Source organism: Sapajus apella, unplaced genomic scaffold, assembly GCF_009761245.1.
Source record: "Sapajus apella isolate SASKATOON/1434 unplaced genomic scaffold, GSC_monkey_1.0 scaffold125, whole genome shotgun sequence".
Classification (NCBI taxonomy): domain Eukaryota; kingdom Metazoa; phylum Chordata; class Mammalia; order Primates; family Cebidae; genus Sapajus; species Sapajus apella.
Window position 1 is genome coordinate 3425550 of NW_022437065.1, and position 23315 is coordinate 3448864.

Below are 23315 nucleotides of genomic sequence, written 5' to 3' on the forward strand. Positions count from 1 at the left end.
AGTAGGCAACTATCAATTCTCCAAAGTACTTAATAGCATCATTGTAGCAAGTGATAAATTAGCAGCCAACTTTCTAAAGCCAGTCTGCTGCTCCTCAGCACTTTCCTTTACAGACTATATCTTCTATGTCTTAGTATCACCCTTAGGGACTTGATCAGGTCAGTCACTCAATAAAGGTTTGTAGAATAGAAGATCTAGAACTGGTCCCATGCCAAGTATTGCTAAGGGTGAGGAAATTACATTTCCTAAGACTCCTTAAACACATGGTGTAAAAAATCATTCTAGACTCTTTGGGCCTATGTTTCCAATCCACAGCCCTACACCACCCATACCTACATGCCAACACTCATATAGATTGATCAATAAAGAGACTTTAAGGTTTTTTCGTACTCACCTTTCCACATCAGATTTCCTTGGCAGTCTAAGAAGGAAAAAAAAAAAAAAAAAAAAAAGAAAGTGATTAAATACATGCACACCTTCATTCTAAAGTGATAATAATCTTTACTTTTACTCTATTAAATATGTTAATGTTTCAGAAAAACTGGGTAAACAGCTACTACAGGCTCATATGGCTACCTATTCTTTTTTAGATTTGGCTGTAAGGCAAAAACCAACAAAAGAACATTTCTCTCCATTCAAAATGCTTCAAAACATATTGCATGAACCTCAAACGTTTAAAAAACCCAAGTTCCACATTAGCACACTATATCATAGGGTATCAGAGAAAAGATTACTTTAAGACCAAAAGGGTCACAGATGCAGAAGTACTTACTACTTGGTTGCCAGCCTCCCTGTATCCAATGGATACCTGTTTCCAAGCAATAATCCCTTCACATTGTGTTATGGTGGACAAAATTAGAAGTTAAGCATACAAAAGGGCCAATGTATATCAAGGGTTTTACAGTAATTGTGATGTTGCATGGTGGTTAGATGAAAAATTTTTTATTGCTTTTAAACAGCTCTAATAGGATTTTTATATTTCTTTTTGTTAGTCCTCCAATGCTGATAGCCAGCAACCAATGTCAACTTCTTCCCTGACAAGTTAGACCATTTAACACTCACGTCCACTGATGCCTAGAAAGATCCTTAATGCCTCCTGAATTGCCACATTCTGTTAACCTCTATCCCATGGTCCAAGATTTAATGGCCTAAACAACTCTCATGCCTCTCTCACAGCTAATCAGTTCTTAAAGCATACACACTCAGCCACTCAGATTGTCTCCCACCCTTGTGCCACAGGAACAGAAAAACTAAAACTACTTTCAGAAGTTCAAAGTACAAGGAGGAGAAAATATTAAAATGAGCTCTGGCTTATAGTTACAAGCTATTATTAGGGTAGACAGTGAGATGAGAGTTAAAGTTATGTTCAGGATGACAAAGCGAACTAGGTAGTGGCTGGAAGAGCCAGCAGAACCGAAGGATAAAGCAGAAATTACGGCCCTGCTAGAACACTGCAAATAAAGACAGCTACTGGCAAGTTCCTCTACATGTCAAACCTCCTGAGAACACTCCTTGAGAAGCCACAGCCCTTGTTTTCACCTCAAGGGAGGGAGAATGAGAAAGACCTATGCGGGAGAGGAGGAGTAGAGTCTCTGGGGATAGAAAGAACAGGAATCATTGTTCCCGCATCTTTTACCTGCCTCAGAGACCCCAAAAGGACCATCTCATGTCAGAAGTGGTATCATATCAGGGATAAAAGACAGGCTTTGCTGCCTGCCTCCCCTTTCCCCCATTCCTCCTAATCTATTTGAAATTCTTTTATGGATAAGAAAGCTACTATTTAGGGTAAAAGCCCTAAAATGCAAATGCTGGCAAGTAAGGCATAGAAACTTATTTACACCAAAGCACAATAAGACAAGTTTACATGACTGAGATCCTGGCATTTTCTGATTTTAATTAAAAGAATTTAAAAAAAAGGGGGGGGGGGCAGGTGCGGTGGCTCACTCACACCTGTAATCCCAGCACATTGGGAAGCTGAGGCGGGCAGATCGCTTGAGACCAGGAGTTTTGGACCAGCCTGGGCAACATGGTAACCCGCATCTCTACAAATAATACATATTAGCCAAGTGTGGTGGCAAGTAGTCCAGCTACCTGGGAGGCTGAAATGGAAGAATCATCTGAACCCTGTTAGTCGATGCTGCAGTGAGCCATGATTGTGCCACTGAACTCCAGCCTGGGTGACAGAGAAAAACCCTGTCTCAAAAAAAATAAAGAGTAGAACCTAGTTCTCTAAAAAGTCAACGCAGAGAGTAAACTCTAGGAAGAGAGTATGTATGTTAAGGAGGAAGGGAGGTGGACAAGCAGAAGGAAAAAATCCAGAAATCTGAGGCGAAAACAAAACCACCTAAGTTGCCAACACTGTCCTTTTTACCTTCACTAGTTCACAGACAAGCATCAAATGTTGCTGAAATAACTGTTTCCCTAAAGACTCAAAGTATACCTAGGACACTGGCTCTACATTAACATAGTAATCCTGACAGTTTCTAGGGAAAATACACTATTTAGGAACTTCCATGGTAAGTTCCCAAACTAATTTTATTAATAATTACCACAATCAAAATTGAAAAAGTTATGGGTTTTTTTTGGTTTTTTTTGAGACGGAGTTTCGCTCTTGTTACCCAGGCTGGAGTGCAATGGCGCGATCTCGGCTCACGGCAACCTCCGCCTCCCAGGTTCAAGCGATTCTACTGCCTCAGCCTCCTGAGTAGCTGGGACCACAGGCGCCCGCCACCACACCCAGCTAATTTTTATATTTTTGGTAGAGACAGGGTTTCGCCATATTAGCCAGGCTGGCTCGAACTTCTGACCTTGTGATCCGCCCACCTCGGCCTCCCAAAATGCTGGGATTACAGGCATTAGCCACTGCGCCCAGCTGAAAAAAGTTTTTTAATATACCTGTGTATCAAAAATTCACTCATTCATGTATGAAATCAATAAATACTTAGTTAAGCCCTGTGTACCAGGCATTGTTCTAGGCCCCAAGGAAAGTCACAAACAAATCGAAATCTCTATCCTCATGGGGTGAAACAGACAACAAACTAATAATGTCAAGTGGTAATAAGTGCTGTAAGAAAAAGCAGCAAGTAAGGATAGAGTGAAGGAGCAGAGTACTATTTTTTAGGTGGTCAGAGAAAATCTTTCTGATAAACTGTATGTAAATGAGGACTTAAAGGACTAATGAGAAAGCAATACACTCAGATTTCTAGGGAAAGAGCAAAGGCTCTAAGATGGCAGTGTGCTAGGTACTAACAAGAAACATCAAGCTTTGGAGGCCAGGTACGGTGGCTCATGCCTGTAATCCTAGCACTTTGGGAGGCCAAGGGGGGTAGACCACCTGAGGTGGGGAGTTCCAGCCCAGCCTGGTCAACATGATGAAATCCCATCTCCACTAAAAACACAAAAATTAACCAGGTGTGGTGGTGCATACCTGTCTTGCTATGTTGCCCAGGCTGGTCTCAAACTCCTGGGCTCAGGTGACCCCCTTCCTCAGCCTCCCAAAGTGCTGGGATTACAGGCATGAGCCACCACGCCTGACAATTATCAAAACTTTTTAATCTAAGTGAGATGGGGAACCATTGAAGGGTTCTGAGCAGAGACACTTTTTAAAAATCATCCTGGCTATTTTGTGGAGAACAAACTGTAGAAGGGGCAAGGGAACTACTGAGATACTAGTGAGCTGACTATTGCAGTACAGAGGTAAAGGATTAGGTGGCTTGGACCAACACTTGATGGAAGTCTTGAGAAATAGTCAGACTCTAAAGTCAAAGATGACAGGACTTGCTGATGTATGTGGGATGTGAAGAAACAGGAGCCAGGAATTACTCCAAAATTTTTGGCCTGAGCAACAACAGAAGAATGGAGATACTCTTTAGTGAGACAGCAAAGGTTTTGCAGGAGGGAGGACAGTGGAATCAGGAGTTAAGTCCCGGACTTGCTATGTTGAAATGCCCATTAGATACTGAAATGTAGGCATCTGCATATAGAGTCTGGAGTTCATCAGAGAGCTCTGTGCTGGAAATACAAATATGGGAATCATCACCATATAAAGGGTGTGGGACTATAACTACATACTTATTCTACACCCATAAAACAGATGTTCCTCTCTTCATAAACCAAGTCCTAAAATAGTAAAAAACAAAACAAAACAAAAAAATCACAATTCAAGGAATTTCTACAAATCCACTATGGAAAAGCAAATTACACCACTGACAACAGCAGTTTTCAACATTTTTTGTCCGTAGCTCTATATATAGGACAGGTGACCTTCATATACATGAAACTTTCTCATGGATAATATTCTTGGATTTTTATGGACTCCAATAATAAATGGTATAGAGAAGTATATCACTAACAATAGTCCCTAATCCTAGACAGCTATTTAAATTTCTCATTAGCCATGGGTAGGCTTCTTTACCTTCTTTTTTTGGTCCCATTCAAAAAACTACAGTACACCAAAACTCAGAATGATGTTTATAGGAGTAAGTGGAACCTATTCTTCTAGTCATCTTCAAACAAGTATCTGTTATCAGTCTCTAAAAACAAATTACTGTGATGCTTTACAGCCTAATATCTGCATACTAATGTATCTCAATTGATAACCCTGATCTGAAGTCTTGCAACAGATGAAAAAATAAAATTCTGATTAACTTTTCCTGAACCTGGGTTATAAGATGTACAACCGACTCCCAAAATGTTATGGTGCCTTTTCTTCACACACTGAAATTCATTAGTATATTCTGATCCTATTTTGAAGGGATTAACAACTTAATCATGCCCCAAGGCATTTCATGGATAACTAGGTGATTTATAAACCCCCTTCATACTCCAGGAAATAACAGACTAGTTACCAAAAAATATTCTACTCACACTAACTTCATTAAGACCTCAAACACTCAAAGGCTGCAGAAAAAAGTACTCTGAATCCAAGTTTGTATTTTATACACAATAGAGCTCCTGCATTAACTTAGAAGAAATTACAGCTTATATTTAAAACGTATCGTCAAGAGACTGTAACACAGATTTCCCATCTATGGAGTTTTTTCTAAAAGCTGGAATATTATGTATTCCAGCCAAGAAATCAAGAGAGTTCTGCTGGGAACTCGGACAAAAATTTCATACAATTTTCAGTGTAAGTGTAACAACACGCAAAATTAACAAGTCTCGATTACACCGTTGTCAGGAAGACCCCAGATACAAAGCTGTTTCTCCACCTCCGCCGAACCCCACGAGTTCAGAAATTCTAGACTAAGCAGTCCAGCGGAGAACACAGCAGCCTCTCGGAGAGAGGGAGGTGCAAACGTCTCGGCCGGTTGGGCGGGAAGGGGGGCTGGGGAACAGGCAGGGGTTTCGGGGCACTTACAGGTCCGTCAACACCATAAGCTCCGAGTAGGCCCGGTGCAGCAGAAATTCAATGAGGGTGCTCAGCCGGTAGCCCGGGCTAGCAGCAGCTGCAGCGGCCGCCGCCACGGCGGCTCCCGGGGGAGGAGGGGCTGGGGCAGACTGGGGTCCGCCACTGCTCCCACCGCCGCCTCCGGGCGGGACCAGCTGGTGGTTCTCCAGCTGCACTGGGGCCATGGCGGCGCAGGACCGGGCTTGGCTCAACGGCACAGGATACGGTCCTCAAGCCTCCCAGGCGCTCGGTCACCGCGCCGAAGCCGGCGCGGGCAGAGTCGCCCCCGCCTACCGCCGGGCAGCCTCAGAACAGGAAACCGTGCGCTGACCGCGGAAGCCCGCCCCCATGTAGCGAGAAGTCCGCCGACCCCAGGGACGGGAGCGAGGGGCGGGGGGAGGCGGGGAACCGGGGGAAGCAGGGCGGCCCCGCAGAGGGGAAGCTGCGCGTCCGCAAATGCTCAGCAGCAGCTTCGCCAGACAGCCGCAACGTACATGTTGACCGCCCGAAGCGGAAGTCTTTCGGCAGAGCGGAAGGGGGATCTGCAGTGGACCTTTCCGACAGCTCAGTATCTGTTCTCTCCGCTGTCTAGCGCGGCAGCACTGGGGGGCGCGTGGGAGTGAGGCGGTATCGGTGCGCGCGCGGGAAAGCGGAAAAGGGAGCCGCGCGCCGCCGGAAACTGGGATGAGGGCGGAGCCGGAGTCGTCAGCGGGGACGTCAGCAGTTGCCCCGCCCTTACCCCCCGCCGCTTTCACTCCAGCCTCTGCCTTCTGGCGTTGTAAAGGCGACAATTTGCCTAGAGAAATCGTCCATGGCTCCCTAACTGGGGCACAAACACACAGCCGGGAGAGCCTCCTCTAGATGTTCGTGAATTCTGGATCTGGAATCGCGAAGAAATAGTAGCGGCCGCGCGCTTGTGAGTTTCAGGCCTTTGCTCCTCCCATACACGTCCACGGCGCGTTACGTGGGAGAACGTTTTCGCCTTTTTTTTTTTTTTTTTTTTTTAACTGTGGGAAGACGTGCAAGAAAATATGATTGCGGGTAGGGACAGGGCCGCTGGCAGAATAACTGAACTTTAATAGAGTCGGGTGTATGCCGAGGTCGTCACCGTCCCCCAAATCCTGTCAGTCCTACACAAAAACGGTCCTTGAATCCCCTGCTATGGGGTTTCATGCAGTTTTTGTCCCTACTCTTGCAGTCACCGCTCTATTCCGAAGGGCTTTTCAGTTCGTCCATCCCTACCACCACTTCCCCCCACGTCAAATCCACATTTAATTTTTTGCATCTGCTTTAAAACATATATTCTCAACCTTGGCTGTACTTTGGAATTACCTGAGGAGCTTTTTAAAAAAATACTTAGGCCTGTGGGTTCCACCCCCATAGGTTCAGATTTAATTGATCTGGCGTGAGGTCTGGGTTTGGGGACTTCCTGAACTTTCCCAAGGTGATTCTAATATGCAGCTAACAGAGAGATTCACTATTAGAAGCATTCATTGCTGTGACCCCTCTTAAACATCTTTTTGCAGTTTCATCTCCCTCTTCTCTTAGGTGTAACAGAGGTTCATACTGGTCCCTAAGGTTAGAGTACTCACACTGTCATCACTTGAGTAATTCTTTAGCATTGTTGAAACTGGCTCATCTGCTTCTGAAGGTGTAACCTCACTCGCTCCCTCCCTTGGTGGTCCTAAAGCACATTGAAACAGAATATCATTATACTAGTTATTAAAATGCATTGGGATTATTTATACGCCCTGCAGGTACGGTTGCTGGAAGGCAGCTACCTCATTTTTAAGTGTTATTTTTAATTGATGATAGTATATATTTATGGCATACAATGTGATGTTTTAAAACATGTATCCATTGTGGAATGAGGAAACCAGGCTATTAAAATATCTATCACATTATATACATACTTCTTTGTGGTGAGAAAATTTTAAATGAACTTTTAGGCCGGGTACTGTTGCTCACGCCTGTAATCCCAGCACTTTGGGAGGCCAAGGGGGCTTGATCACGAGGTCAGGAGATCGAGACCATCCTGGACAACATGGTGAAACCGTGTCTCTACTGAAAATACAAAAATTTGCTGGGCGTGGTGGTGTGTGCCTGTAGTCCCAGCTGAGGCAGGAGAATTGCTTGAACCCGGGAGGTGGAAGTTGCAATGAGCCGAGATCGTGCACACAGTGAGACTCTCAAAAATAAACAAATAATCCACTTAGCAATTTTGAAAGATACCAAAGATCTTTGGTATCTTTGAAAGATACAATTAATTATTATTAATTGTAGTCACATTGTTGTTCAATAGATCACCAGAACTTATTCCTCCTGTCTAACTGAAACTTTGTATCCTTTGACTAATATTTCCCCTTTCCCCACCCACTGCCCTATCCAGCCTCTGGTGGTAACCACCATTCTACTCTATTTTTTTTTTTTTTTTTTTTTGAGATGGATTCTCTCTGTGTCCCCAGGCTAGAGTGCAGTGGTGTGATCTCAGCTGACTGCAACCTCTGCCTCCCAGATTCAAGCAATTCTCCTGCCTCAGCCTCCCGAGTAGCTGGGGCTACAGGTATATGCCACCACACCTGGCTAATTTTTTTATTATTTTTCCAAAACAAGTAGTACAAGAATTTTTTTTTATTTTTTATTTTTAGTAAAGACGGGTTCGCCACGTTGGCCAGGCTGGTCTTGAACTCCTGACAGCGGGTGATCCACCCACTTTGGCCTCCCAAAGTGCTGGGATTACAGGCATTAGCCACCGCACTCGGCCTGAATTTCATCCTTTTTTAAGGCTGAATAGTATTTGTTGTGTATATATACCACATTTTTTAATCTGTTCATTGGTTGATGGACACTTTGATTCTGCATCTTAGCTATTGTGAACATGGGAGTGCAGACATCTCTTCATCATACTGATTTCAGTTCCCTTGGATATATACCCAGAAGTGAGATTGCTGCATCATATAGTAATTCTATTTTTAGTTTCTTAAGGAACCTCCATACTGTCTTCCAAAATGGCTGTACTACGAATTTATATTCCCATCAATAGTATACAAGGGTTCCCATTTCTCCACACCTTCACCAACGCTTATTATCTTTCATCTTTTTAATTTATAGACGGTCTAACACAATTTGTTTGTTCCCTACAAAAATTAATTGTATGGTTTTAATTTGCATAAGTAATGATTTTTTTAATGTTAACTAGAATGGGACCATTTCTTTTGTAGTTGTTTTGACATGTTTTATTGCGGTTTTTTTTTTTTTTTCTATCTCTAGCTTTTAAAAAAATGTTGACTTCAGTCAAGAAACTTTGGTTGTCAACACAAAAGATAGGTGGTTGTACAAGATGATCCTTAAGGCCTTTTCTGACACTGAGGTTCTGATTCTGTGTGATGTTAATAGGATTTTAATTCTGCCTTATTGCATATATTAAAGGTAGTTATACACCATGCCTTTTGGTAGTCATTCTGTTTGGCGGTAAGATTCTACCTAGAGAGAGTACAACCAGCTTGCAAGAAAAAGAAAAAAAAATGAACCAGTGGGAATTGTTTTAGAAAAGAGAAAATTGCACCCACCTCAGATTGGAGTTTATTGACATTTCTGTGAGTTGAATAGATATCTTTAAAAATGCAAAAGCACTATTTATCAAAAAGAATGTTGTAAAGAAAAATAGGGTGAAAATTCAGCAGTAGGACTATGAGACTTACTGTGTTTGAATTATTGGAGACCAGAGAGGTAAAGTAAATGAAAGCTCTTGAGTGCAGTGACATCCCACCTCCCAACCAGATAATGTTACCAAAATGTCAGGGGTTCAGTCTCGGTCCCATTGCTCCCTGCACAGAAAGCCAATCACTGAGACGACGACTATTGCCAGGAAAGTAGTCATTCCAACTCTCTGACTCACTAAAATTGGGAGTTTATATAGTGGGAAAGGAATGTAACTACATGTGGGTAAACAGGAATTAGGGAGAAGTAAGGAAATCATGAAGGATGAGGGGCCTGGCTTCTCATTGTCTAGATACGGTGATTTGGTTTGAGTTTCTTGAAACTATCTGTGAGGCATGAGGGTTATTTTCCCGAGGAAGGAACTCAGTTAAGACAAATATAAGTATCAAGATTTAAAACTGGAAGAGTCAATATCTATGTTTATTTTAAAAGACTGTAAACATCGATTCTGTGGGACAATTGGGCTGATTTCAGTAATATAGCCACTTGGCAAACATAGGAAGGGCTAGTAGAGTAAATTATTGGGGAAGGATCGAGAAAATGTTAGCATCTTTGGCTGAGTTGCTAAAGAAATGACCCATATTCAAACCACTTTTGAAAAGTTTCAAATTTATCATTTTAAAGCTTATAGTATAATATTTCACACTATAGCATAGGTACATACTTCTTTCATTCACATTTTTCAGTTGTTTCTGTATTTGGCGATCACCTGATTCACACTTCAGATTGTTGCAGAACTAGCAGCATGATATTTTCCTAGCTCTTAGATTGACTTAAATGCTTTAGATGTTTGGTGAGATTAATCTGATTTTAACAAAAGGAACAAAAAATATTGCAAAACATGGAGAAAAGGGAATTTCCTTCAAAGCTCTTTTGATGGAAGAAATGAAATTATGATACATAGTTTCATTTAATATACAGCTGCCCCTCAGACTCAAAAGGGTGGAAAAGGAATTGAAAAGTAATTTTTTTCATTATTTTGATAAGATATTGCAATCAATTTTTATCCAAAAAGGAAAGCAACAGCAGAAACTGCATTCATTCAACAGATGCAGCATTCATAGTGAAGTTGAGAGGAGGAACCATCAGCATGGTCTGACCAACCTAGAAAAAAATGATAACATTGTAATGGCTTTGCATTTAGAATAAAACCCAAACTTCTTACTGTGGCCTCTAAAGCCATTAGCAGAGTAGCCTTTTCCTACCTCTCTATCTGCCCTATCTCCTGCCACTTACTCCCTTATTACATTGTAATCTCACTGGTTACATAGTGCATATCATTCCCTCCCACTGAAGATATGTTGCATTATGTTGCAGATACTTGAAATACTTGTTTCTTGGCTGCTTTCTCATCCTTCAAGTATCAGTTTAAATGATAAAATCCTCAGAGAGGCCTTCCTGACTGTACTACAGTAGGGGTGTACACAAGGGTCTCACTCTGTTGCCCAGGCTAGAGTGCATTGGCACAATCATAGTTCACTGCAACCTCTATTTTCTGGGCTCAAGTGACCTTCCTGCCTCAGCTGGGACTACAGGCACACACTGCTGCACCCAGCTGATTTTTAATTTTTTTTTATAAAAATGAGATTTTGCTATATTGCCCCAGCTGATCTCAAACACCTGGCCTCAAGCTGGCCTCAAGCGATCCTCCTGCCTTGGCCTCCCAAAGTGTTAGAATTACAGGGGTGAGCCTCCATGCCTGGCCTCAGGAATATTTTTTTTAAATGCTTCAGAAAAAATGTTTGGCAGTTAGATGAAATAAGATTAGCAGAATGTTGACAATTGTTAAAGCTGATGATGAATACATGGGCATTCATTATAGTCTTCTGTATGTTTCAGAATATACATAATAAAAAGTTCAAGAAAAAGAGATAGGAAATGGGTAGCCAACTAAACGCTCAGATCTTTTCTAATGAACGGCGTTTAATATATATGTACTCTCAGATTTAAAAAATTGTAACTTACAGAGTGTCTAACGTTAAAAAAAGAAAACTACATGGAAACTTCAATTATAATTGCCTATAAAAGAGATAAAAGTATCAAAAATATATAACCATATATATATATTTTTTTAGACAGAGTCTGCTCTGTCACCCAGGCTGGATTGCAGTGGTGTGATCTCGACTCACTGCAACCTCCGCCTCCCAAGTTTAAGCAGTTCTCCTGCCTCAGCCTCCCAAGTAGCTGGACAGGCACATGCCAACACACCTGGCTAATTTTTTTGTATTTTTAGTAGAGATGGGGTTTCACCGTGTTAGCCAGGATGGTCTCGATCTCCTGATCTCGTGATCTGCCCTCCTTGGCCTCCCAGTGCTAGGATTACAGGCTTGAGCCACTGCACCTGGCCAAAAGTGTCAAATATTTTAACTGTTTTGGCTTCAGGCCTTGAAAAGAATTTTTCCAAGGAACTCTTAAAAAAAAAAAAAAAAAAAAAAAAAAAAAAAAAAAACACACACACACACACACACAGACAATTTTATAATCTTAACATTTTCTAGCTAGGCTAAAATTCAATATCTTTTAAATAAATGATTTCTAATGGGTGAACAAAGGAAGAAGAAAAAGAAGGGCATTATTAGAAATAGAAAGGAGAAGGAGAGAAGAAATCCATTTAGAATACATTATTATATTCTTCATTAAGATATAAAAGTCTCATCTTGCCTTGTTCTCTTTGTTGGAGAAGAGCCCCCTGCCTCTGAATGGGGCAAGGAATAAACCTGCCATCCATAGCTGCTGAAAGTAAACAACGAAATGAGAGTAAGACAGCATGGCAAACATCAGGGCCAGGAGCATGATAGCTCTGGTTCCAATGCTTCCACGTCTCACAGAGTGATGAGATAAGCGTGAAGACTATATATGCACAGTGAGTTGTCCCACAGCTAATAGAACCCATGGCCGCGGGCTCCATGCCTTAATTCTTACCAGTGAGACTGAAGCAAAGTTGCCTTGGTGCACATAGGAGGAAGGAGCTCAGGTGTCAGGCACAGCCAAATAGTCATGCTATTATGAGGGTGTCAGGTATGGCTAAACAGTGCTGCTATTGTCAGAGTGTCATGCACAGCGAAATAGTTCAGATCCCGCCATAGCTACATGAGTGTTCTGTTTTCATAGCATGAGGATGGGGATGGTAAACCTAGCAGCAGGGTTGTGTTGCCAATTGCAGCTGCTGCCTGACTCAGGTGGACCATGTGATTGTTTTCTGCAGTGCTACATGTAGGGGACAAAGAAGGCATTAAATGTTTCCCCCCTTCCCACACCTCCTGGGGACTGAGGTATTCCTTCCCCAGGTCCCAGGTTTATTGCTCTTTCCATATAGTCCATTTGTTTAAACCAGTAGCCAGTATTTCTCCTTTCAGCCAGCCATCCCCCACCTCTACCCAGATGGATGAAGGCTCATGGGAACCGGGCACAATGGGTAGAACTTGCAATAGCCCATGATGTCCTTTAACACTGCCCAAGCAGGCCGCTGCAGGGGTACTCAGAGGCCCATGAATTTCACTAGCTATTATCCTCATGGACAGCCCTTTTCCATATCCAACAACTGAAACCAAGTCATAGCAGAAGCAAAAGGTTGCAGTGACCTTCCACCTATTGCCTAACCTTAGGCTGAAACCAGTCAGGCTTCCTAGGCTCTAAGGGCCACCGGAAAAAAAAGAATAGGGGTGACTGAAGATTATCAGGCTTCAATCACAGATACATAGCACCAGTCTCCCATTCCTCCTGCCCCTTCCATCCTGGCCTTCCCTAAGCAATGGAAAATTTTAAATGTAATTGATCAGATAAATCATTCAGTCATGTGCATATTCTAGGAATATCTAATGTGGGTAAATTGTCACACATGTCTATGAGAAAGAAAAAATTTAAAGGCTGGGCACAGTGGCTCATGACTGTAATCCCAGCATTTTGGGAGGCTGAGGCAGGCGGATCATGAGGTCAGGAGTTCGAGCCCAGACTGGCCAAACATAGTGAAACCCCTGTCTCAACTAAAAATACAAAAAATTAGCCAGGTGTGGTGGCAGGCCCCTGTAATCCCAGCTACTCAGGAGGCTGAGGCAGGAGAATCACTCGAACCTGGTAGGCAGAGGTTGCAGTGAGCTAAGATCACTCCATTGCACTCCAGCCTGGAGGACTGTGCGAGACTCTGTCTCAAAAAAAACCACAGAGATAAAAAAAAAAAATTAATGAACTGTTTATTTCATTTAAAAATACATAGACAAGTAAATTTAAATAATAGTCTTTGTTACTATAGTTACATCCAGTGAGGAGTGAAGGGGAAAGAGCCCCTTATAACCAACAGATCTTGTGAGAAATCACTATCACAAGAACAGCATGGGGGAAACCACCCCATGATCCAATTACTTTCCACTGTGTTCCTCCCTGGACACGTGGGGGTTATGGGAATTATAATTCGAGATGAGATTTGAGTGGGGACACAGAGCCAAACCATATTATTCTGTCCCTGGCCCCTCCCAAATATTGTGTCCTTTTCACATTTCAAAACATCATGCCTTCCCAACAGACTCCCAAAGTCTTCACTCACTTCAGCATTAACCCTTGTCTCATTTGAGACAAGGCAAATCCCTTCTGCCTATGAACCTGTAAAATAAAAACAAAATTAGTTACTTCCAAGATACAATAGGGGTACAGGCATTGAGTTCCCATTCCAAAAGGGAGAAATTGGACAAAACAAAGGGGCTATAGGCCCCATGCAAATTCAAAATCCAATGGGGCAGTCGTTAAATCTTAAAGCTCCAAAATGATCTCCTTTGACTCCATGTCTCACATCCGGGCATGCTGATACAGGGGGTGGGCTCTCACAGCCTTGGGCAGCTCCTTCATGGGCTGGCGTAGAGTGCCTGAGGCTTTTGCAGGTGCATAGTGCAAGCTATTGGTGGAGCTACCTTTTTTGGGGCTGGAGAACAGTGGCCCTTTTCTCATAGCTAGCTCTGTAGACCCTTCAGATTGGGAATAGGACCTGTAGTAGTATTAGTTTAATTTTGGACACACTTGATTCCTAAAAGTGTACTACAAAGTCTGATTATAAAACATACTGTTAGTATTTGTCTGGGTTACAGTGTTCGTATGTGTGATCTTCAGAGTCTTAAATGCTATTTTTCAGTTGTTATCACATAAATTGACTCAACAGTTCATCTTACAATGAAAGAAACATGAAGGATTGACTTTAATCCAGCTATCCAAATAGCCTTCCTATCAGTGGAACTCAGACAGTGGTGTAGATCTGGATTTCACAAAATAATGTCCTGTGGGCCCAATTTTATAGCCCTTGGCCAAAAGAAAGGAGTAAGAAAGTACGAAGTAGCTCAGAGTGAGAAAGTGTTGTAGAAATCTGTCCAGCCATTCATTAGGCTGGAATAATACACAGATCGAGTCAGCTGCACAGTTCAGTATCAGGGGATGGTTAGGCCTTAGTGTGACACATTTAGTAAGACTGTGCAAAGATCCTTGGGACCTATGGTGGACTACCTGTAAACCAGTGGAAAGATTTGTACAGAATTCGTTTTTACTTCCAAAAAAATTAGCCCATTATTTCTAGTGATTTTTGAAGAAGATAGAATTGAGCCAAAAGGGAAGGAAACTTCAAATTCTAAGCTAAAAGTAAAGCTTAGAGAGAAAGCAATGCTCATGAAGAAAATATGGATTATAATTTTAGTTTTGCTTTGATATTTATGAAACATGCCAAAATTACTTCCTCTGAATGTTATCAAAAGGCATAAATGTGAAAAAAAAAAAAAGAGGAAAGATTAGAGTCCTCCAAACCAGAGATAATAGGCTAAAATTTGAAAGAAAATATAAAATCAGTATCTTTTAGACAATTAGAAACCTAAATGAAGGATTGAAATGCTAAGAAAAGAATAAGATGATATGAAAAAAGAACAGACAGACTAGGGGAAAATAACCATAAAAATGTAAAGATTTAAAAATTTGGAATTGCTTCTGGAAAAGCAATTTAGTGAATAAGTTAAAAAGCAGATTAGACAGCTAAAAAGAGAAGAAATAAACTGTAAAATAGATTTAAGGAAAATTTCCAGAATGCTTGTGACACAGAGTTACCCAAAGACTGAAAATATTAAACAAGTTAAAAAGACCTAAAAGATAAAATGTATAAGGTTCAGAGCCGTGTTTATTTATTTTTATTTATTTTTTATTTTTTTAAAGACGGGGTTTCACCATGTTGGTCAGGCTGGTCTTGATCTCCCGACCTCAAGTGATCCGCCCGCCTTGGCCTTCAAAGTGCTTGGATTACAGGCGTGAGCCACCATTCCCAGCCCAGAGCAGTGTTTATAGAATGCTATCTTTTGTGTAAGAAAAAGGAAAATAAGAATATTTATTCGTATGTTATTATATTCCCATAACAAATTCAGAGGGTGTACAAGTAGTACATCTCTCTGAATGTGGTTGTGGTGAGGGAAATAGTAGATTTGGGCAAGGGTGGGACTGAGACTTGTATTACTGTATACATTTTATATTGGTTTAATTCACAAACCATGCCTGAGTCCTCTGAGACGAAGCAGCCAGCATGGGATTGGACATGCAAGGATTGATTGGAGAAATCCTCTAAGGGTAAAAGGGAAGGGAGGGATCCCCGGGAGGTGGGAAGAACTTTCAGGCCGCTCTGCAAGTCTGACACCAATGAAAGGAGTATTGCATAGGCAGAGTCTAAGACTACATTGAGGTTCTAAGAAAGGTTCAGCCAGGTTGATGAGGCATCCTGAAGCCAAAGTAGCCCATCAGAGGAATCACATGTCTTACAGGAATGAATCTAACTTATCCCTGCCATGTGGAATCACTGACTGAAAGCAGCCTGTGTGAAGTGTGGTCTCCATGCTAACAGGCAGTAGATTTGGAGTGCAGCAGCTGAGGCCATCTGTCAATTATGCTTCCTGTAGCAAGAGATCTGAGTGGCATATTATCATAGCTGCCACACCATGGGACTACATTTTGTATTCAAAGATGGGCAAAATAAAGACATTTTCAGACAAAGACTGAAGGAGCTTATCATTCACAGACTGTCACCCTGAGAAACTCTAAAGGATTCACTTTAGAAAGAAGCATTTTGAATCCCAAAGGACAGTGTAGGATGCAAGAAGTAATGGTGAGCAAATAAATTGGTAAACCTGTGGGAAATAAGTTAGTAAATGTGCAGATAAATCTAAATAGACACTGACTATTTTTAAAAACTAAGAAAATTTAAAAAAGCAAGAAAAATGACAATAATGTTTGAGTATATTAAAAACAAGATGGAATTAAAATATTACCAATAACATGAAAAATTGGAAGGAGGAATTGGAGGTAGAGCATTTCAAGGTCCATGCATTCATCAGAAGGACAGTAAAGATAAAGATTAACTTTATTTTTGTTTTTTTTTTTTGTTTTTTTTTTTGGAGTCAAGTACTCACTCTGTCACCCAGGCTGGAATGCAGTGGCACTATCACAGCTCATTGTAGTCTCAGTCTCCTGGGCTTAAACAATTCTCCTGCCTCAGCCTTTCAAGTAGCTGGAAATACAGGCATGCGCCAGCACATGCCAGTAATTTTTTTGTATTTTTAGCAGAGACGGGGGTCTCACTATGTTGCCCAGGCTGGTCTCTCAAATTCCTGAGCTCAAGCAATCCTCTGACCCCAGCCTCCCAAAGTGTTGGGATTACAGGTGTGAGCCACCGAGCCCGGCCAATGTAGATTAACTTTAGATTTCAAACCAAGTATGCCAAATTTAAGAGAAACTACTACAAGAGTACAGATGGATTATATGACTTCCAAGCCAGAAGAGGAAAAAGAAGGGAAAAAATGAGGCATAGTGAATCCAATAGTTGGCATGAAATGAGGAGGGAAAAATAAAGCAAAAGAATGGGAACATAAATAACAAAAATAAAAAAACAAAAAACAAACGAAAGCATAAATTAAGAAAAAAATAAATACCAATATATTAGCAATCACTGTAAGTATGCATTGTTTTCTTTCCACTAGGGATATCCCCCCTGTAAAGACACTAAATAAATTGCAGGTCAGTTCCTTTCACTCTTTCCTTCTTGAAAATGTGTGTATGTGCATGCATGTGCATGTATACACACGTTTACATTTACACACATACTTGTTTCCACATCGGTCTCGTTATATATACATACACACACACACACACACACACACACACACACACACACATATTAAAGCCATGAGTACATACTGATACCTCAAATTCCAATCCAACACCACAGGTTCATTCTAGTCTTCCCCCCTTTCCATATTTGTAACTTCCTTTTTTGACAGTGAACAGTCTGGCTCAATATATTAATTTGCTCAATCCTAGAATACATAGAAAGTAGTTTCAGAATAGATAATCTATATACCATTGTGAAAAACTAGCCTTCTGGGTTTGGAGGACAGTGGCAATACTTCATTCTGAATCTCCCTACTCACCCCTCTTCACACAAATAAATCTCATAAAATAAAGCAACATAGGACTGATATAGTTTGGCTGTGTCCCCACCCAAATCTCATCTTGAATTGTAGCTCCCACAATTCCCACATTTCATGGGAGGAACCCAATGGGAAATAATTGAATCATGGGGGTGGGTCTTTCCTGTGCTGTTTTCATGATAGTGAATAAGTCTCACGAGATCTGATGGTTTTATAAGGGGGAGTTTCCCTGCAAAAGTTCTCTCTTGTCTGCTGCCATGTAAGATGTGCCTTTCACCTTCCACCATGATTATAAGTGAGGCCTCCCCAGCCACATGGAACTGTGAGTCCATTAAACCTCTTCTTTATAAATTACCCAGTCTCAGGTATCTTTATCAACAGCGTGAAAACAGAGTAATACAATGACTCGTGCCTTCAACGATGTTTGGTAAAAGAAAATACTCTCATGTTCAAATTACTTGTAAGTAGAAAAATAAACAAAATTCTAATAGAGCTTCTGCCATCTGCCTGCTGCTGCAAACCTGTGGGTGCAGAGTACAGAGGGAGGCATAAAGAGACTCCATGAAAAAATATAGTGGGGCGTAGAGGACATGGATAAGGCACAGAAAAAATAACCCTTAGAAAGAGAAAGCCAGGTAAGATAAATGCCAAAATACAAAACATAGGCCAGGATATGGTAAGTTCATGACAGTTTGTTATGCAACAATAGAAAATGAATATGGATTTTAGTACCTGAAAATGTGGTGCTGCTATAAAAAATACTTTAAAATATGGAAGTATCTTTAGAACCAAGTCTGAAGAGGATTTTGTGGAGCATGATAACAGCCTAAGTTGCCTTGAACAGAATGTTAGTAGAAGTATGGACTGTGGGAATGCTGCTGATGAGGCCTCAGAAGGAAGAGAGGCTCACGTTGTTAGAATCTGGAGGAAGTGAGATCCTTGTTATGTATTGGCAGCAAGCTTAGCAAAATTGAAATTTGTGTCCTACAGTTATTTGGAAGGTAGAATTTGAAAGCAATGAACTCACATATTTAGCTGAAAAGATTTCCAAGTAAAGTGGGTTTTTGTTTTTGTTTTTTAGAGATGGGGTCTCCCTCTGTTGCCCAGGCAGAAGTACAGTGGTACAATTATGGCTCACTGTAGCCTCAAACTCCTGGGCTCAAACGATCTTCCTGCCTCAGCCTCCCAAGTAGCTGGGACTACAGGCACATGCCACAACACCTGGCTAATTTATTTTTATAGAGATGGGGTCTCACTGGATTGGTCAAGTAAAGTGCTGAAGATGCCATCTAGTTTCTTCTTGCTGATTGTAGTAAAATCCAAGAAGTGAGAGACAAATTGAGGAAAGGACTGTTAAACACAAAGAAATTGGGTAATTCTCAGCATATCAAGATTGACGACACTAAAATTAAGAGACTGGTTCCCAAAAAAAGCCTGGAATAGAGAAAAAGGTGTATATGTGTCTGTTCAACTCTTTTCAGAAACCTTAGAAGATCAAAAGGTTAGAGTATTTGATCACAAGAGGTTTAGGCTGTGCCTCACAGATCTCAATCAAACCAGTGGCTTCTAGGAAGGTGTCCCTTGCTTCCTAACATGGTTGAGAAAGAAAAAAAAAAAGGGTGTCCCTGAGCCATCTCAGCAGCAGCCAAAGCTAGAGAAGGGATGATCTCTACCAGATTTGTGGACATGGCTTCTGTTCAATGTAGTAAATTCCCATGACATCTACTCAAAGCAGACAAGGTTCTTGAGAAATTTATATCAGCAGAAGTACTGCCAGCTTGGACTGAAAGTGACAGAGTTTGAAGTGAAAGGAAGCTGTCAAACTCCCAGAATTCCTCTGGCAGAAAGAAGGTTGATAAAACTACTCAGCTGTAAACACATTCTACCTTTCATGAAAAAAAGGATGGCTCAGAGAGAGGAACTGAAAGCCCAGGGGGTAGAGGTAAGAGAGCCAGAGGGCAGAACTGAAAGGCACATGGGATTATTTCCGAGTCTTGACACCCGAGGGAGTTTCCCAGCTTTTAAAACTGCTTTGGACTGGTGACTCCTTTTTACCTCCCATTTTCTTCCTTTTTATTTTTGTATTTTTATTTATTTATTTTTAATCTTTCTGAGCCATGCTATCAGCTTTCTTCCATTTTAAACAGGAATGTCTATAACTCTTATCCTATGCCTGTTCCATCATCATGTATTAGTGACAGATAAATTGTTTCTACAGTTTCATAGGTCCACAGATGGAGAGAAATTGTGCCAGGAGTCTCACCCACACCTAATCTAAGTGATTTGATGATAAGATGTTGGATTTTTGAATTAATGAGATTTAGATGAGAGTTTGGACTTTGAGTTGAAGCTGTAATGGGATTGACACCCTTGGGAAATTTGGGAGAAGGTGAATGTATTTTGCATTTAGGAGAGACATGAATCACTGGAGGCCAGAGGGCAGACTGTGATAAACAGAATTTTTCTTTTTTTCTTTTTCTTTTTTTTTTTTTTTTTTTTGAGATAGGGTCTTGCTAGGTCACCTAGACTGGAGTGCAGTGGCGTGATCATAGCTCACTGCAGCCTTGAACTCCTGGGTTCAAGTGATCCTCCCTCCTCAGCCTCCTGAGTAGCTGGGACTACAGGCATGTATCACCACACCTGGCTAATAGAAACAGAGGTCTCCCTATGTTGATCAAGCTGGTCTTGAACTCCTGGCCTCAAGTGATCCTCTTGCTTCAGCCTCTCATAGTGTTAGGATTATGGGCATGAGCCACCTTGCCTGACCTTGATGTTTGATATATGTTTACATTGTAGAACGATTAAATCAGACAAATTAACAAATTCACCACCTCACATACTTAAACATCTCCACTTTCCATATCTACCCTTCTCCTCCAGCCTCTGGGAATTGCCATTGTGCTCTCTACTTGTTTGAGTTTGACTTTTTAAAATTTCACATGTAAGTGAGATGGCGTGATACCTGTCTTTCTTTGCCTGGCTTATTTCACTTAACATAATGTCCTCCATGTTTATCCATGTTGTCACATGTGACAGAATTTTATTCTTTTTAAAGCCTGAATAGTATTCCATTGTATATATAGACCACATTTTAAAAAATCCATTCATTTATTGATGGACACTTTCATTGCTTTCAAATCTTACCCTGTGTGAATAATGCTGCAATGAACATGGGAGTACAGATATCACTTTGACATATTGATTTTAATTCCTTTGGATTCCTTTTTTTTTTTTCTTTTTCTTTCTTTCTTTTTTTTTTTTTTTTTTTTTTTTTAAGAGATGGGGTTTCTCCATGTTGGTCAGGCTGGTTTTGAACTCCCAACCTCAGGTGATCCACCCACCTCGGCCTCCCAAAGTGCTGGGATTACAGGTGTGAACCACTGCACCCAGCCCTGGATTCCTTTTAATACCAGTAGTGGGATTGCTGGATCATATGGTAGTTCTATTTATTGTGGGGGGTTTTTTTTGAGGAAATTCCATAATGTTTTTCATAATGGCTATATTAATTTATATTTCCACCAACAATGTACAAGTGTTCCCTTTTCTCTATACCCTTGTTAACATTTGTTATCTTTTGTTTTTCTGATAGTAATTCTATTATCACCAATTCTATTATATATTCTATGATATTCTATCATATCACCTCACATTCAGGTGTAAGGTGATATTTCCATTGTGCTTTTAATTTACATTTTCCTGATCATTAGGGATGATAAGCATTTTCATATATCTGTTGAACATTTGTATATCTGTTTTTGAGAAATGTCAAGTCATTAGTCCGTTTTTTAACTAGGTTATTTTTTTTTTCTTGCTATTAAGTTGAGTTCCTTATTTTGGATATTCGTTTCTTGTCAGATGCATGGTTTGCAAATATTTTCTCCCAATCCTTGAGTTGTCTTCATTCTATTAATGGTTTCCTTTGCTGTGCAGAAGCTTTTTAGTTTGATGCAATCCCGTTTGTTTATTTTTGCTTTTGTTGTCTTTGCTTTTGAGCCTGTTGTGGAGCATTTCCCTCATGTTGTGGAGCACGTCCCCCCATGTTTTCTTCCAATAGTTTTACAGTTTCAAGCTTTATGTTTAAGTCTTTAATCCATTTCGAGTTGATTTTTTTACATGGTGTAAGATAAGAATCCAAGTTCATTTTGCATGTGGATGTCCAGTTTTCCCAATACCTTTTATTGAAGAGATTGTCCTTTCTCCATTGTGTATTCTTGGCACCTTTGTAAAAAATCAATTGAGTAAGTGCTTGGGGTTATTTTTGGGCTCTATTCTGTTCTATTGGTCAATGCATCTTTTTAAAATGTCAATACCATGTTGTTTTTATTACTACAGCTTTGTAATAGATTTTGAATCCGGGTAGTGTAATGCCTTCAGCTTTTGTTTTTGAGCTTTAGGCTCCAGTTTTTTTGCTCAAGATTGCTTTGGCTATGCAGGGTCTTTTGTGGTTCCATACAAATTTTAGGATTACTTTTTCTAGTTCTGTGAAAAAATGACATTGGAATTTTGATAGGGATTTCATTGAAACTGTAGATTGCTTTGGGTAGTATGGACATTTTTAACAATATTAATTCTTCCAATTCACAAACACAGAATACTTTTTCACTTGTGTCTTTTCTATTTTTTTCATCAATGTTTTGTAGTTTTTAGTGCACAAACTTTTCACCTCCTTGGTTAAATTTACTCCTACATATTTAATTTTTTGATGCTATTGCGGATGGGACTGTTTTCTTAATTTCTTTTTCATATAGTTTGATTTTAGTGTAAGGAAATGCTACTGATTTTTGCATGTTGCAACTTTTTTTTTTTTTTTTTTTTTTTTCATTATAAAGATAGGGTTTCACCATGTTGGTCAGACTGGTCTTGAACTCCTGATCTCTGGTGATCCGCCTGCCTTGGCCTCCAAAGTGCTTGGATTACAGGTGTGAGCCACCACGCCCGGCGTGTATACTGCAACTTTACTGAATTCATTTATTAGTTCTAACAGTTTTGGCGAGAGTTCTTTGGGTTTTCTGTATGTAAGATTATGTTGTCTGCAAACGGGCAATTTAACTTCTTCCTTTCCAGTTTGGCTGTCTTTTATATTTTTCTCTTGCTTCATTGCTCAAGCTAGGATTTCCAGTACTATGTTGAATAGAGGTGGTAAGAGTGGGCGTCCTTGTCTCGTTCCTCATCTTAGAGGAAAAGCTTTCAACTTTTCACTGTGGAGTATGATATTAGTTGTGGGCTTTTCATATATAGTCTTTATTGTGTTGAGGTACACTTCTTTTATGCCTAATTTGTTGAGAGTTTTTTATTGCGAAAGGATGTTGAATTTTCTCAGATTTTTTTTTTTTGCATCTATTGAGATGATCATATCACATAGTTTTTATCCTTCATTCTGTTATTATGGTTTATCACATTCACTGATTTGCAAATGTTGAACCATCCTTACATCTTATTTGATCATGGTGAATTATCCTTTTAATGTGCTGTTGAATTTGGTTTACTAGTATTTTGTTTAGGATTTTTGCATCTATGTTCATCAGAGATATTGGCCTGGAACTTTCTTTTTTGGTAGTGCCATTGCTTGGCTTTGGCATCAGGGTCATGCTTGCCTCATAGAATGAGTTTGGGAGTATTTCCCCTTCTTCATTCTTTTGGGAAAAAGTGTGAGAAGGATTTGTATTAGTTATTTAAATATTTGGTAGAATTCCACTCTGAAGCCATCTGGTCCTGGGCTTTTCTTTGATGGAAGATGTCTTATTATTGAGTCAACCTCATTGCTCATTATT

General features: G+C 40.5%; 1 protein-coding gene across 4 annotated transcripts in view; it reads right to left on the minus strand.

Moving 5' to 3' along the window:
• MED14 (mediator complex subunit 14) overlaps positions 1–6093 on the minus strand; it is an 86695-nt gene extending 80602 nt beyond the window's left edge. Inside the window, exons 1-2 of one of the 4 annotated variants that reach the window (XM_032261669.1) lie at positions 5360–6093; positions 395–421 (exon numbers count right to left, since the gene is read on the minus strand). In XM_032261669.1, coding sequence (XP_032117560.1) covers positions 395–421; positions 5360–5574 — 242 coding nt within the window. In that variant the 5' untranslated portion in view covers positions 5575–6093. The remainder of the gene's footprint in view (positions 1–394; positions 422–5359) is intronic. The other 3 variants (XM_032261668.1, XM_032261670.1, XM_032261671.1) reach the window with 3 other exon arrangements.
• Between the last annotated feature and the right edge of the window lie 17222 nt (positions 6094–23315).